The 16,269-nt window shown below is 43.2% G+C and overlaps 2 protein-coding genes across 3 annotated transcripts; one reads left to right on the forward strand and one right to left on the reverse strand.

The window, feature by feature from the left end:
* Positions 1 to 1,635: 1,635 nt before the first annotated feature.
* On the reverse strand, positions 1,636 to 13,974 carry LOC136514160 (membrane-bound O-acyltransferase gup1-like). Of its 2 annotated transcripts, XM_066508152.1 has the most exons (19): positions 13,532 to 13,972; positions 13,385 to 13,440; positions 13,109 to 13,290; positions 12,978 to 13,026; positions 12,372 to 12,475; positions 12,182 to 12,246; positions 6,399 to 6,469; positions 5,986 to 6,045; positions 5,350 to 5,463; positions 4,488 to 4,612; positions 4,337 to 4,388; positions 3,889 to 3,951; positions 3,598 to 3,707; positions 3,167 to 3,259; positions 2,989 to 3,070; positions 2,538 to 2,615; positions 2,181 to 2,256; positions 2,009 to 2,058; positions 1,636 to 1,936 (listed from the first exon to the last, which is right to left on the reverse strand). In XM_066508152.1, the coding sequence occupies exons 1-19, from the start codon at positions 13,632 to 13,634 to the stop codon at positions 1,895 to 1,897; spliced, it is 1,575 nt and encodes a 524-aa protein (XP_066364249.1). In that variant the 5' UTR covers positions 13,635 to 13,972; the 3' UTR covers positions 1,636 to 1,894. The 2 variants fall into 2 exon arrangements, with proteins under 2 accessions (XP_066364249.1, XP_066364250.1); XM_066508153.1 differs by lacking the exon at positions 5,986 to 6,045 and having other exon boundaries at positions 13,532 to 13,974.
* LOC136514161 (uncharacterized mitochondrial protein AtMg00810-like) lies at positions 10,096 to 12,162 on the forward strand. The gene has a single exon (XM_066508154.1). The coding sequence runs from the start codon at positions 10,505 to 10,507 to the stop codon at positions 11,771 to 11,773; it is 1,269 nt and encodes a 422-aa protein (XP_066364251.1). The 5' UTR covers positions 10,096 to 10,504; the 3' UTR covers positions 11,774 to 12,162.
* Positions 13,975 to 16,269: the final 2,295 nt, after the last annotated feature.

Below are 16,269 nucleotides of genomic sequence, written 5' to 3' on the forward strand. Positions count from 1 at the left end.
TTGTCTGTAGCTGCAATTTTAGTTGACCTGAGAGGTAGTACCATTTATGTTACCTTGTATACATTGCTGTGGCTATATATATGGTCATTACAAGTTGTTGAAGGCTTTCAATGTTCTAGGGTATATAACCTTGAAGATTATTGTTGTTAAGGTACAACTCACTCAGGCGCGGAAGATTTCCCAGGGTGGCTGGTATGGGACCCTCTAGTTCATTTCCATGTAAGTCGAGGTGTTGCAACTGAGTTAGGTTGTCGGTCAATCCTTCAATCGTACCCCTAAAATTGTTTTCACTTAAATCCAACCAACAACCAATATAAGGCACTAAGATTCCCTATGCCCCGTGAAATTTGTCCTAACAAGACATTTCCAGCCAACGAAAGTCGTAGCAGAGAAGATAGACTAAAGAAGGCATGTGGAATTTCACCTGAAAGCCTATTGTCAGCTAGGCTCAAGACTTCTAAAATCACCAATTGGCCAAGATCATCAGGAATTCTTCCCTCGAGTTGATTTGAACCCAAATCGAGACATCGTAGATTTGATAGTAGGCCTAATTTCGGAGTGACTGAACCCACTAGCAAGTTCGAAGATAAAAATACGTCACACAAGTTGGAGCAATTAGTAAGTGAATCTGGAATGATCCCAGATAAATTGTTGTCGTACAAGATAAGGTACTGAAGATGTTGCAGGCGGCCAAGGAGGTAAGGGACCAACAAAGTTATTTTTAGAGAGGTCAAGATACTCAAGAAAAGTAAGGTTGCCAAGGAAAGAGCTGATTTGGCCTGACAACCGTAGACCATGGAGGCTGAGTTGCGAGACACGGTATGGTCGCGTCGAGGTGCACCTAACACCATTCCACCGGCAGAAGTGGAAGCTCGTGTTCCAGTTTCTCAAGACTCCATATGGATCTCTGGTGACACCCTGCTTGAAATGCAGCAATGAGCGAAGAGCTTGGCTGCTCTCATGAACTCTCGAGCAATGGATGTTAGCAACTCCTCCGTAACACAAGAGCAGCAAGGGCAGCAGTATATGTATATTCATTTTCAGTTTTTCACCGAGGGTTGCTTGCTTGGATAGTACACCTGTGATCTGCAAGGCAAAGCATAGATGCATACCCGGCAGGATGTTCACTCGCAGGACAGAATTGCAGCCAGGAGAAAAGCTATAGAAGAAGAGATGCCAGTAGGAACACTAACCTAAAGCTAGCCAGCAGGGACCAACGATGCCTTACAAATCTGCTTGGTTCTGCGTGGCTGGGTGATGGTGTGAGAACTGGATGTGCTGTGGTGAGGCCATACGGGGTTTATTAAGAACAGGCCTCACGTCCTCATGCTTGTACTTTACCTAATCTTGACCACTTGACCTAATCTTGACAGCGGTCATCCTCATATTTGTACTTTACCTAATCTTGACCTCTGTTGCTGCCAAGACCGAAGACCTTGAGTCCGTCAATCAAATTTGCTAGTTTAATACAGACCGGATGACTTAACTGTTTCAAGAGGCGGTGTGTTGTTGCACACTTGCAGTAGGATTGGGAGACGCTTCCAGCTTGTCGCTCCTCTCCAGCACAGGTTACCTCTCCACATTCATTTCGAGTTATTTAACAATCACATTCATTTTGGATTCAAGATTCAAAAATTGAGTTACGCTTACCCATCGCGGGTATATTGTCAAATAGAAATCATGGTTACAACTCGACTTGTGTCGTCAATTCATCAGGCAGATCAGTAAGCTCCTTACCTCTCTATCCTACAGCAAAATCAGAAATCAACGCCTACAATAGCTGATGCTCTGCTAAAAGTGTCCAGAACAGACCAAACAAGAAAAGATAAACTACTTGCTTGAACGTGTAAGCATATGGGTAAAAACTGGAGACATGATCTTCAGCTCCATCCAATCACCCCTGGCACGTGCGTTCATCACGTATGTGGAACATAAGCTGCAATCATGTCACCAGCTATCAGTAAAAGAGGGCACAAATGGTGAACGAAATTGATTAGTGAGTGATCACCTTAACACCCACGTAGAAGGTAGTAAATATGAAGGCAAGGGCAGGCATGGCTGCAAAATGGGAACGTGTATATTAACCACAAAGGTCACTGGACCATGTACATCTGATTCACCATGGGAATGTAGAACATATGAAATTCATCAATCGTTATGGGTGTGAAATCGCAACTCACCATCCTTCCCAGCCATTTTTGAGATCAGAACTTTAATCCCAGATGGTCCCACAACATAACCGACAAGGTTTGCCACCTGTGCACGAAACATCTCAGAAATAGCATTGACATGTAACAATGTATGAATGGCTGATGTGATGTACAGCTGGATTTCCTTTATACCCGCCATTGTCCAAATGATCATGCCATATTTGAATTTTTCATTAAATATTACATGAATGATTTCATGAATTCTTCTAGTATTTTCTTGGTTATGTATTGTTCAACATCTTCGATTCTTTTATTGCTACTAGGAGATCAGGTAATAATCGCATGCATTCTTTTAGCTGCGCATGCAGAAACAGATATAGAACATACCATAAGACAGCTGATTGTCACAGCACCAGCAATTGCTTTAAATTCACGATGAACAAGGATCCCAAGGGAACTACCTGCCTGCAAAAAAAAAATGAATATATATTAGATGGTAGCATTGTTAAATTTCCATGAAACATTTTACAAGAATGCCGAAATATCCACGCATCTTAGAAAAATCATTCCAGCGGATATCTTGAAATCTTTTTTATACCATATATATTGGCATGGAGTTATTTGGATCCTCAATAAATATACCATCCTTGACTCAAATCAAAACTACAAAATGGATCGATTTTCTCAAACAAAGACAACTTGATATGTTTTAAGTAAATTTAGTATCTTGATGTAGCTGTTCTACAAATTTTTAAACTAGATTGTAGTAACTTCTAAGAGGCAGATGAACTGCAGCCACAGCAGGTCTACAGATCACAGTTCTCTAAATAAACTTTACCTGAAATTTGTTGGACAGAGATTTGACCAATATCTCTGGAACAAAAAATAAGCAAGTTAACCACGCCCATGAAACGAGTTTCCTGTTTAGGCAATCGAATAGAACAATCCAAGTCATTACATCTGATGTATCAACACAGTAAGCAAGCATGTCAACTGTAAAATTCTGCAGAAGCTACCATTCCAAATCATGCCACACTGCTACAAACGTGAATATCACCCAGATACTCAGTAGCTTTCTTCGAGAACCACCAAGAGGAATGTACAAGTACCTGCAATAACCAAGAGGCCAATCAAACAAAGCAACATGGCCTAATCAATGTCTGTATATTGGTCCATGTACCAACTCTATTAGTATAGACATGTACCAACTCTATATACAAGCTTCATGCATGGGATTCAAAAATATGGTGTAAATGGGTGCAAAACTATAAACTAAACATTTGCTGCAGCTTCCATGTGCATCAATCAAAGAATTGTGAAGCTATAACCAGAAATGAACTATGTATTACTTCAAGCAAAACCAAAAAAGAAAAGACAAGACAAATACAAAGGTCCCCAGGAGATATATGTGGCCGCCCAGAACAGATTTAAACCACCTGACACATACCTAACCAACCATCTGTTAAAAGAAGCATGCCAGCTTTTCCAAAAACTCTCCAGATCGTGGCAGTTATTTATGCACCTAGGCATGTTTTCAGGTGTCTCAACTCCTCCAACCTGAGATGAATTGCTCAGCTTTAAATTTTATCAAAAAATAACATGAAACAGATGCTGAGATCAGAACAAAGTTGTGTCGATACCGACGCTATCCATTACATAAATAATTGTTCGAGACAAATAAACATATAATACTGTACGTCAGAGTAGTGCTGAATACAAAATTTAAATATTGAAGTACCAGTGACCAAAACCGGAAGTAGCGCCAAATAAGAAAGAATTTCAACCACATAAAGTTTAATACCTACATTGAAAAGTTTGAGAAGCCAATGAGTTTGATTATTAACCAAATGAACCAAGCCAACAAAGCAGCTACAGAATGTTAGCTAAGAACAGAGGTATAACACTTACTGAAGTTGGACATAAAACCAACCCAGATAGTAATACAAAAATGAAAAGCCATGATGCTCTGATAGGTGGTGTAAGAAAACTTATATACAGGTAATCAATTAACAAAATCTAACAAATAAGGAACAATGCAAATACTGCTTCACATTGACTAAAAAGGAGACAAATAAAATTCCATAAGTGACAAACTCAGAAGTAAGGCCTTGAGCACTTACAGGAAATATAATATGTATGAAGTTATAATGTGATCTTTTTTATGAGAATGTACAATATAATCTTACCCCATAACTGATGATGAAGATCTCAAATGGGGATAAGTTCTGCCATAATCGGCTGTCATCAGAATATTTAATTCAAATTTCAGAATATCGTATATAGCCATTATAGGAAGGAATAAAAAGTTAACCACATAGTATGAAGACAAGCAAATACCTTACTACAAAGGCATTGTAGTGGAAAAGGTGTGTCATGCCTTCCATAATGAGGAAACTTAAGATCCACCTCAGGCCATACAAAGATATTTGTGCAAATGAATAATTTTTCTGAGGTACCTCTAACTGCAAGATCGCTACATCACAAACAGGTTAGTATGCATAACTACTAGGACATTTCTATGGAACGCTACTATTAAACCGCTACATGAATTAGAAACACAACTGAAATTTATCTCCAAAACTCTGCATGCAATTTCTTAAGTTGCCCAGAAAATATGAGGTAACTTAAATAAAAACTGGAATTCATGATGATCAATGGTATATTACAATTAGCCATATCCAAATTCAAATTGAAAATGCCTTCCATATTTCTTTCATTCTTTGTCTTGAAAGGAAATCCAGAGTTCCAGACTAAACATCTGCCACGCTATAGATTGGCCTATCTCCTTTGAACTCCATTTTAGAAATTCTACAGCTTATATGGCAAGGTGTGTGCAAGAATAGATAGAAGGGAACTTACTGGGTACCATATACCAGTTGATATCATTATGCTGAATGGTACAAAACTAAAAACTACAACCTCCTTGCAAAAATATGCAAGTGTAACTGTGTAAGGCAGTCTAGAAATTCCCTTCCCCAGACCCCACCTTGTCTGATAGCTTTCAGCACTGGTTACACCATTTTTTTATAAAGCAATTTGACAATACAAACTAAGAATATGTTCATCATGGAAAAATGGTGTTCATTTCTTAAAGCATAACTCATACATGAAATATCATTCTAAAGTGTTTCTTCTGCTTTCACCTTGATAACAAAACAGATTCAATAAAAAAAAATACCTATAGGGAAAAAAAACCAACCTGAGCAGCAAAGGCATTGTATCCAACAATAGGACCAGCAATGTAGAGTGGAGCGTATGTCAAGTAGCATAAATACGTGAGGAAAGTGTACCTGTCAACACTGAGCCCCCTTTCCTGCCAAGGACATTACTTCTATCACCGGAACGAAAAACAGATATAGACATATCGTTCATCTTCATAAGGAATTGATTAAGCTAAATAGTAACATATGCTAAATAAAAATCAACAAAATATATAATAATATACCATAGTGCAAACTATAAAAAAAATGTCAGGACCAACCGGCCCACTTTACAGACAACCTAGAAGATGTATTCACCAACAGGCCAACCTGTTAGCAGAAACTAGTCATTCCTTAGTAAGTATTCTTCCGCATATCTTTACTTGGGAGGCCTTATTCCTCTCCCCAAACAAATCCCTATGTCAGTCAGTCGATAAGCAAAATAATAGGGGCTAGCCCAGTAATTATTAACATATCTAGATTAAAAACATACTAGTTTTGTTCTTGCCCATGTAATTATCCAGTTCTCATGAACAACCTCTTATATGTGTCTAGAACTAACAGTGGTGTATCATGTACCACCTTAGCACATTAAGCAAAAATAGATACAAGAAAAATTGGACGAATAAAAATACCTGCAAAGCAAAGTAGCATGTTTTGCCAGAATAACAAACCTGACATCTTTGCATATGTTTCTGTACCGAGAGTGCTGATGTCAGTATACTACAGTATTGAGCAAGATAGTGCATTTTGTGTATATGAAAGCTGGTACATCAACACATATGACTATATCAAAGGTACAGTTAAGAAAATATAGAGATGCAGATATCCATGACAACTATGAGCAAAAAATATTCCTTTACAAAATAAGCCCGATTCCAAACATTGTTTTGAAACCTGACTTTCATACAGATTCTGTCAGATATCAGATACACTACAGTCCAACAAGTATGTCAAGCTAGACAGATCAACTTTCTCAAACATTAAAGATCTGATGCTGAAAAATTAACATGTACAGGAAAAGGTATGTCATTAGGGAACATAGTACCTTGTAATCAAAGTGAGAAGAATGAACTGTCCAGCAGTAATCACATCCAAAGCTAATCATCCGTAATACAACTGCCACAGGAAATTAGAAAGTTGCCAATATTGAATCAAGTAAACTAGACATACTTGATGTCACATAAACGCAGATGTCTAACTGAGTATAAAAATTGGCAAAATACTTATGACAAAATGAATACAAAGCAACTCTTGTGATAGATGGATAAAGCCTAATGCAACTTGAGACAATACATGCCTTAGCTTTAGGCATGTTGCAAGATAATCACCAAAATAAAGTAGCCCAGATCAATGGCATCTGACCTCACAGCATCGAGAGAATGAATAGTTCCATTGAACGGCAAAGCGAGTATCTCGTTTCTTAATTCAATGGTTTAAAAGTTTTAATAAGCCATGGGGTTTGGTATGTTAAGTATATGAAGGCCCATCTAATATAGGCCCATTTGGCCCATGAGGCTCTCTATATATAGTGATCTCCACTAATGGAGTGATTATCTTCTCAAATTCCAAAGGTTAGTAACATGGTAACAAAGCAAGGTTTAGGGGTCGAATTAGGGCTAATCTGATCCCTAATCACCCAAGATCCATTTTTTCCGGCCATCGCACGTCCTTCGCGTGTGCTGTCGTTTGCTGCCCCTCGCGGCTCCTCTGTTCTGGATCGGCCCATCGCCGTTCGCCTCCACGGTCAAATCATCACGCGCGGGGCTGTTTGCCTCGACCGTATTCATCTGCGCGATCCTCGACCCGCAAGCGCGCCTGACGAGCGGCCCGTCTGACGTCACGGATCCTGTCGTCGCGGGCGTACTTCATCCGCGTACATCCCGTCCGCGCCGTCCGTCGGGGTCGCCTCCGCTCGTCGCGAATGCCCGTCCGACGTTCGCAGCCGTTCGCCCATCTCCTCTGCTTCCGTCTGGGGAGGGCTCCGCCATTCGTCCATCATCCTCTGCTTCCGCAGGCAACGGCTCCTCCATCTAGGCGTCGTCTGCTCGGCTTCTCCATCTGGCCGTCGTCTGCTCCTCTGTTTCCGCAGCGGCTCCTTCATCTGGGTGTCGTCTGCTCGGCTCCTCCATCTGGGCGTCGTCTACTCGTGGAGATTTGGACTCGTGTTGCAACCGGTTTCATCCTCTGCTTCTGCAGAGACCATCTCCCGCTGCTTCATCCTCTGCTTCCGCAGAGACCATCCCTGCTGCTTCCAAGCACAGTGGTAACATATTTTTCTCCCTGTTGGTCAGCTGCTAGACGTTTTCAGTCATGTCTCAGCTCAACACTATTGTTATCAATATTACCCTTGATGGTCAGAATTACCCGGAGTGGGCATTTTGTGTGGAAACTGCTTTTTCATCTCGCTGATGATCCTCCTGCGCTTCAGCAAGATCAGAGTAATGCTGCTGATGTCAAAACTTGGCAGATCAATGATGGCAAGGTGATGGCTGCCATGGTCAACAGTACTAAGCAATCCAAGATTATGAGTCTGTTCAAGTGCAAAACAGCCAAGGCTATCTGGTCATGCTTGAAGGGTCGCTATGTTCAGGACAGTGGTGCTCTTTTGCACACTCTTATGCAGCAAACTCATGTTATTGAGCAGCAAGACATGTCTGTTGATGAGTACTACTCAGCTTTTGGTCGTCTGATGGGATCCTTGACCTCTATGGTGCCTGCGTGTACAGCTGCTGGTTGTCCAGCCCACAAATTTATTGAAAAGTTCCTTACTTATCGTTTTGTCATGGGTGTTAGAGCAGAATTTGATTCCATACGTACTCGGTTGCTTCACGATTCTTCCACTCTAACCATGACAAAGGCAATATCAGATTTGCTTGCTGAAGAGACGTCTCCGATCTCTGACCTCTTCCATGCATGTGTCTCATAGTGTGTTGGCTGCTTCTCAGAAGTTCAGTACACCAAAGGGATCTCTGGAGCCTTGTCCGCATTGTGGCAAAACTGGTCATACTCCAGATAATTGTTTCTTGCATCATCCGGAGAAATTGGCTGAATTCCGTGCTCGTCGCGCTGCTCGCACCACTAGGGGTCGTGGTACAGTTTCCACTCCTAGAGGATCTGTGTCAGTTGCTGCTGCTGGTGGTGGTTCTGCCTCTTCGTCTTGGGTGCTTGATTCCAGGGCTTCTTTCCATGTCACATCTGATCAGTCTCAGCTTGTTGCCTGCAAGCCTGTTGCCGATGGTGCTTCTATTCAGACAGCAGATGGTGCATCCTGTTATATCACACATCAGGGTTCTCTTTTCAATTCTTATTTTTCTGTTCCTGATGTCTCTTTTGTACCTCAGTTGTCTATGAACCTTCTTTCTGTTGGTCAACTTGCTGACCATAACTGTTTTGTTGGATTTGATGACTCATCTTGTTTTATGATCATCGAACCGGGACTGTACTTGGGACTGGCCATCGCCGTAGGGGCTCATCTAGCCTCTACGTCCTCGACACCTTGCGTCTTCCTCACATTTCCGCTCATGTGTCATCAGCCGCTTCATCATCATCGCCATCTACCTCGTCCTTCGCCAAGTGGCATCACCGTCTTGGTCATTTATGTGGGTCTCGTTTGTCTAATTTAATAAATAAGGGTTGTTTAGGTCCCACATCCATCGAGTCTAGTTTCCATGTAAAGGTTGTAAGCTTGGGAAACAGATACAACTCCCATATTCTATTAGTGATTCTCATGCTGCTAAACCTTTTGATCTTATTCATTTTGATGTATGGGGTCCTGCACCTTTTGCTACAAAGGGTGGTCATAAATATTATGTTATTTTCATTGATGATCATTCTCGATATACTTGGATTTACTTCATGAAACATCGATCTCAGTTGTGCTCTATTTACCAAACCTTTGCTCGCATGGTACACACTCAGTTTTCTACCCCGATTCGAGTTTTTCGTTCTGATTCTGGTGGAAAGTATTTATCCACTGCCTTTCGCCAGTTTCTGGACTCTGAGGGTACTCTTACTCAGCTTTCGTGTCCTGGTGCCCATGCTCAAAACGGGGTTGCTGAATGCAAACACCGTCATCTGATAGAAACAGCTCGCACACTTTTGATTGCTTCTTTTGTTCCTTCACACTTTTGGGGAGAGGCTGTTTCGACGTCTGTGTATCTTATTAATAGGCAACCATCATCCAAATTGTCTGGCAAGTGTCCTGGTGAAGTTCTTTTCGGGACTCCTGCTCGCTATGATCATCTTCGAGTTTTTGGATGCCTACGCTATGTTCTGCTTGCTCCTCGTGAGCGAACAAAGTTGACTGCTCAGTCGGTTGAGTGTGTTTTCCTGAGATATAGTCCTGAGCACAAGGGTTATCGTTGCTATGATCCCTCTTCTCGTCGTATACGTATCTCCCGTGATGTCACCTTTGTTGAGGATCGTCCTTTCTTTTATAGCTCCTCAACAAAGGCATCATATGCTCCTACAGAGTCCACCTCCTTTATGTGCCTTCCTCCTATTTCAGGCTGTGATGATGCCAGTCCACAATGTGTGTCCCCTTCCAGTCCACTCATTCATATTCCTTTGTCTCTAGACACACCTCCACCACCACCTCCATCACCTCCTCCTCCACCTCCTCTTGTTGATAATCAGCCACCCATCCTTCCTGCATCACCACCACGTCATCCACCATTTACAAAGACCTACTCTCGTCGTCCTAAACATCCTATTCCCACTTCCTCAGCCAGTCCTGACGCTCCCAGTGTTGCTGATTTTACTAATTCTGATGAGCCGTGTGCTATTTCTGATGAGACACAGGTTGGTCCACGATATAATCAACGAAATCGTGCTACTATTGCGCCTCCTGACAAGTTGGGATTTCCACGTGCAAGTGTTGTTGTTGATGAGCCATCCACTTATCAAGAAGCTTCTAGTATTCCAGAATGGCAGCTTACTATGTCCGAGGAGCTTGCTGCTCTTGATCTTCAAGGCACTTGGGAGCTTGTCCCACTACCTTCACATGCTGTACCGATCACCAGTAAGTGGGTTTTTAAGATTAAAACCAAGTCAGATGGTTCTATTGAGAGATACAAAGCCCGTCTTGTTGCACGCGGGTTTTAGCAAACTCCAGGAGTTGATTATGACGAGACATTTGCCCCTGTTGCTCACATGACCACTGTTCGTACTTTACTCGCAGTGGCTGCTTCATCTTCTTGGGCCATATCTCAGATGGATGTTAAGAATGCTTTTCTTCATGGTGATTTGAATGAAGAAGTTTATATGCATCCACCTCCAGGTGTTGATGCTCCTCCAGGCTTTGTTTGTCGACTTCGCCGTGCTTTATATGGTCTTAAACAGGATCCTCGTGCTTGGTTTGAACGTTTTGCATCAGTGATAAAGACAGCTGGTTTCACACCTAGTGATCATGACCCTGCTCTATTTATTCATCTCTCACCACGTGGTCGTACTTTGCTTCTTCTATATGTTAATGATATATTGATTACGGGTGATGATGTGGAACACATTTCTCTTGTGAAACAGCAGCTTGGTGAGCACTTTCAAATGTCCGATTTAGGTCCTCTCAGCTATTTCTTAGGCATTGAGGTTAAGCAGTGTGCCAATGGATACTATATTTCTCAGACCAAGTACATACAAGATCTTATTGCTCGTTCCGGTATCACTGACAATCGGACGACTGCTACACCGATGGATCTTCACTTGCAACTTCGTCCTACTGATGGTACACCTCTTCCGGATCCCTCTAGATATAGACACCTTGTGGGTAGCCTTGTTTATCTGACTGTTACCAGACCGGATATTGCTCATGCAGTCCATATTTTGAGTCAGTTTGTGAGTGCTCCCACTTCTGTTCATTTTGGGCATTTACTTCATGTGCTACGGTACTTAAGGGGGACACCATCTCGATGTTTATTCTATGCCCGTAATAGTCCGCTTCAGCTCCATGCTTACTCGGACTCCATTTGGGCGAGTGACCCAACGGATCGTCGTTCCATCACAGGATATTGTATTCTTCTTGGCTCCTCTCCTATTGCATGGAAGTCCAAGAAGCAGGCAGCTGTATCTCGCTCTAGTACAGAGGCAGAACTTCGAGCACTTGCCAATACTACTTTAGAGATTGTATGGCTTCGATGGTTGTTGGCTGATTTTGGGATTTCTTGTGATATCGCCACACCTCTTCTCTGTGACAATACAGGAGCTATACAAATTGCCAATGATCCTGTGAAACATGAACTTACTAAACATATTGGTGTTGATGCTTTCTTTACTCGGTCTCATTGTCATCAGAAAACCATTGCTCTTCAGTATGTGCCTTCTGAGCTGCAGTTGGCTGATTTCTTCACTAAAGCACAGACTCGAGAGCAGCATCGGCTTCACTTGCTCAAACTCAATGTTTCAGATCCTCCACTTCCACCTTAAGTTTGAAGGGGGGTGTAAAGTATATGAAGGCCCATCTAATATAGGCCCATATGGCCCATGAGGCTCTCTATATATAGTGATCTCCACTAATGGAGTGATTATCTTCTCAAATTCCAAAGGTTAGTAACATGGTATTCTGGGAACATGTTCATATCAATTGGGATAATAATTATCCATAGCTGATAATCTGTGGACCAAGACCAACAAATCTAAAACATACCTCAAGAAAAAAAATGAAAACACTAGTCCTTTTTAAGTCAAAACAAAATCTTTCATGGCTTCCCAGATCTGAAGAGAAACTAATTTGAAGAGCTAAAGTAAACTTCTATATACAAATGCACAGAATACAAAGATTATTTCGATCAAATAAGAGTATAACTGTATAAGACAACATAAGGTGAAGCATACCAAAATTGAAGCATATGTGCCATCGAAATGTACCCCGATAATTGTCTAGAAAAGCCAGATTTTGCCTGTTTCAATATGAAAGTTAGATCTCATCAAATAAAATGAAAAGAGACTTTAGAAAAAAATCCTCCTACATCATTCGAGAAAAAAAAAGGAGGGGAAGATGAAGCAGCAGCATAAAGAATCTAACCCGAACAATGAGAATGAATAGCCTTCATAAACTCGGTTAAGAACAAGAACAGATAAGTTGAAGCTCCAAATGAGGCTTGTGCAATACTTATAATGAGCAAATAGCTGCAAAATGTAGAACTATGATCAGCCAGAGAATGAAACAGATATTAACCAAAATTACGGTAGCAAAAGTTCCAAATCCATTCATCTACTCACTCTACATCCCTTAAGATTGGTTTTATCTGATGTTAGTTAGCAGTTAGTGATGTCACAAAACAAACCAAGTGGCATTGTGCACTGGATTATGGATATGATAAATTCACAGATTTAAAAACACATAATTACAATATGGCCACTTCTTTAATCTGTTTACCGCCTACTCGATATTATGTGTATCAATAACTGGAGTCATTTCCTGCTTTTGACACAACATTCAGACCACACACATTTTCCAGAATAGGTTCATCGACTCTGAAACAAAACAGTAACTGTTTGTTGTACTGACAATGAGATCAGATTCTTCTATCTAACTGTATATGTAGTACTTTTTGTATATATACAAACAACATGGGGGAAAAGACTAAGACAGTTTGAAGCAACAGTGGGGGAACATGTAAGCACTGACCTTGACAATAGAGTAATTAATCAATGAAATTAAAAGAATGAAGACAACACTGCCATGAAGACAAACAAGTTAGAAGATTACAGGAGGAACAGCAAAGAAGCCAAACCAAAATGGGCTGGCGAGTTGCATACCAAGCACCGTGAAGATAACACAGATAGCTCAAGGACAGCACAAGCCACAACAGGGCGGTCCCTCGGCCTTTCAGGCCATAGCAGTACCGCAGTCCATTAACTAATACCAGAAATGTTCCCATTACAGCGGACAGAATAGGCAAGTTCCCGCGGAAGTTTCTCCATTGCGCATCGGACAGGTCCTGCGACAGAAAGCAACGAGATCAAGCAGGCAGCTAGGTAGTCTTCTGATGAGAGACAGAACACTAGCAGAGAGACTGGCGAAGCGTCACGCACATTCAGATGCCCCGCAAGTGATCCCGGGCGTAGTCCGTAGAGCCTCCCGGAGTAATCTGCACCACCCGCGAAGCAGCTGTGAGACGAGCGGCAATCGCTGACTGAGAAGGTAACGGGAGGGGGTGAGGGCTGCCGCCGCCGCCGTACCGTGCGAGAGGCGAAGCGATTTCCGGATCACGACGAGGTAGAAGCCCAGCGCGTAGAGGACGAGCGCGGCGAGCTCCACCCGCTTCCAGGGCACGCCGCCCATCTCCGCCCCGACCTCGAGCCTCCCCCCGCCTGGGAAATGGGGGCAGAGCGAGCTGCGGGAGACACCAGCAGAGGAAGGTAGGGCCCCGCCCAGCGGGGAATGCGCGGCTGTGGCCGGGAGCAGAGGCAGCGGAGCGACCGAGATCCGGGGTCAAACGGCGGCAGCGGACTTCGGACGCCGCCGCACGAACGGGACGATCCAGGCGGAGAGGCCACGGCGAGGCCTGCTGGACAGGGAGGGGAGGAGAGCCTCGTCGCTGGCGAGAACTCAGGTAGGCCCCACCGGATCAGCCGACTCGTGGGCCCAGTGTTACGGCCTTGTCGCCCCAGAACCAGAAGAAGAAGACGGGGTAGAAACCTGGTGGGCCCTTTGGGCCTCATACATAGGCCATATAAAGACAATGTAACGGACTAGGTTTTAATGGGCTGAGAGCTGTGTTTGGATGATTTGTGAGGTCCAATAGATTTGTGATTAGGTTTCTTTAAAAACGACTTCACTTTTTTTTTGAAAAAAAAATGAATGAGCTATAAGTGTTTAACTCAACATGGTCAAGATAACCCTTAGAATGAGATGTGAAGAAGCTTGTCCTTGGATCAAACCGAGTTAAATATCTTTTGCAAGTGATCTAGATTGAACCGAATATGGGAAAATGATCCTCACATAACATGGTTTCACCCCAAACTATCTAAAATTTGAGCTCACCTTTTTGTGGTCATCAATAACAAAGGGGGAGAAGTAATTCACAAAGAAAGAGGGAGAGAAACCCAAAGGTAGTAAGATAGGAGAAAGGAAGGGATCAATTAAAATTTGAAGCACACAAGTAGGGGGAGCAAGCTCATAAACTTGTATGTTGCATTTGTATGTACATTACATATGTTTGCTTGTATGGCATAAGTTTTAAATTCAAATATCCATACTTGTGTGGTGTATGCTAAATTGTAGAAAATAATTGATGCAATGAAAACTAGCATGCATAGGATAGCTAGACACTTGAATTGGTTTTACAAGTAGTACTAGAACCTTATTTCTAATGTTGATCTCACGAGGTATCTTGTGTCTTTTGCTTTTCAAGTGGTATCTAGCAAACCATGGTGCTAAGAATGGTGTTCAAATGACAACTTCGATTGGTATCACGCTTCAAAGGTTCATTCTTTATACCTTAACATCATTTGGTAGGCATTACTCTCCCACATTTCTAATCCATGCATATGTGCAAGCTTTCAAATCCAATGTAACACCCTCGGTGTTACACTGTAAATCGTTTACTAAAACACTACATGAGCATCATATTTATCTGTTAATGTATGTAATATAGGGTGTAAATCAATTTACATAATTTAAAACGACCAACGAAAATGCATAACGAAAGGCTGTTCGTGACGTATGAAATTATCAACTACGCATGTTCACGAATTTTTATTGAACAAAAACACCATAAAACGTATATACAGAACTTTAATAAAGTTAGAAGTACAAACCTTGTAGATGACTATGAAATACCTGTGGTCGAATAATGGATTCACTAGCTAATTGGTCTAATAGGTTGGAAATTGAATTTGACGCGAATCCGATCAAGACTTAGTCGATTTCGTAAGTCTGAGAAATGGTTTGACAAAGCTGTGTTTGACAATTTTTGTAGAGTAATTGGGTTAAGGAGTGCTGTGGTTTTAGGGCTTGTTTTAGTAGCCTAATATGTCCTCTTAAGAATTGCATAGGTGGTTGGGCGATTAGATCAACGTGTTAGATTTTTCGAGCGCTTTAAAAATCATGTGCAGCATGCTCTTGGCTGGTTTCAACGATTGGGTGCGGTCACCATGCCTCGGCACTCGGCGTCGCAGCATCGGCTCGTCCAGCGCGTGCACATGCGCACCGCCGCGCAGGCTCCGTGTCGCCGCTGCCGTGCCCAAGCACGTGTTGCACGAGCAGAGCACGCACACTCCCGCGCCGCGCACCGCCGCGTTTGACGGGTCACTGGGAGCCGATTGGCCTGGCCGCTCTACCTACCACTGTCGTCGTGGGCCTAATGCCCTGGCCGGTCCGCTGTCGCCTGCCTTGCCATGTCACTACCGCCGTCCCATCACCGTGCTACGCCGCGTTGTCACCGCCGCGCCACAGCACGCTACCGTCGGCCCACCTGTGCCTCTGCGTCGTTGTCGTCACGAATTCGTGCACGTGGGCTTGCCGAGGTCACGCGTGTGTCGTTTCACCATTAAAGGCACCACGGCCGCGCTGCTGCGCTACCACCGCCCGCACGTGGGTACGCCCCCCCTCCAGGTTGTGTTGGCTCACAGTGCTTGCGCATGTGCGGCCATCGCGTCCCTCCGCGTCCCATCCCCTTTTTCCCTCCCTCCTCTGCTGCCCAGGCCAGCTAGGCTGCGCCATCAATCCGGCATGGATGGGTCATGTCTCTTCAATTTGGTGCGCTCCCGACTCCGTCTTTGAGCCTGCTAGCCGACAAACCTCGCACCGTGTCCAATCGCACCTGGGCAAGCTCCAATTTGGAGCCGGGTATCCGCCATCGCGCCATTAAAGGCTAAGCCCGCCATTGCCGTGGGCACTACCCACCCTGTCATTCTAAGCCAAATTGGCTGCACCCCTAGCCCCGTATCGTAGTCCTCCTCGGTGTGCACACCTT

Source organism: Miscanthus floridulus, chromosome 16 (assembly GCF_019320115.1).
Source record: "Miscanthus floridulus cultivar M001 chromosome 16, ASM1932011v1, whole genome shotgun sequence".
Taxonomy (NCBI): Eukaryota; Viridiplantae; Streptophyta; class Magnoliopsida; order Poales; family Poaceae; genus Miscanthus; species Miscanthus floridulus.

Coding starts and splice junctions, on each gene's coding strand:
- LOC136514161 (XM_066508154.1), top strand. CDS start 10,505: ATGACCACTGTTCGTACTTTACTCGCAGTGGCTGCTTCATCTTCTTGG.
- LOC136514160 (XM_066508152.1), bottom strand. CDS start 13,634: ATGGGCGGCGTGCCCTGGAAGCGGGTGGAGCTCGCCGCGCTCGTCCTC. Junction 6,470..12,181: donor GCACATATGCTTCAATTTTG/GTATGCTTCACC, acceptor TTCCTGTGGCAG/TTGTATTACGGATGATTAGC. Junction 5,464..5,985: donor CATGCTACTTTGCTTTGCAG/GTATTTTTATTC, acceptor TGTCCTTGGCAG/GAAAGGGGGCTCAGTGTTGA.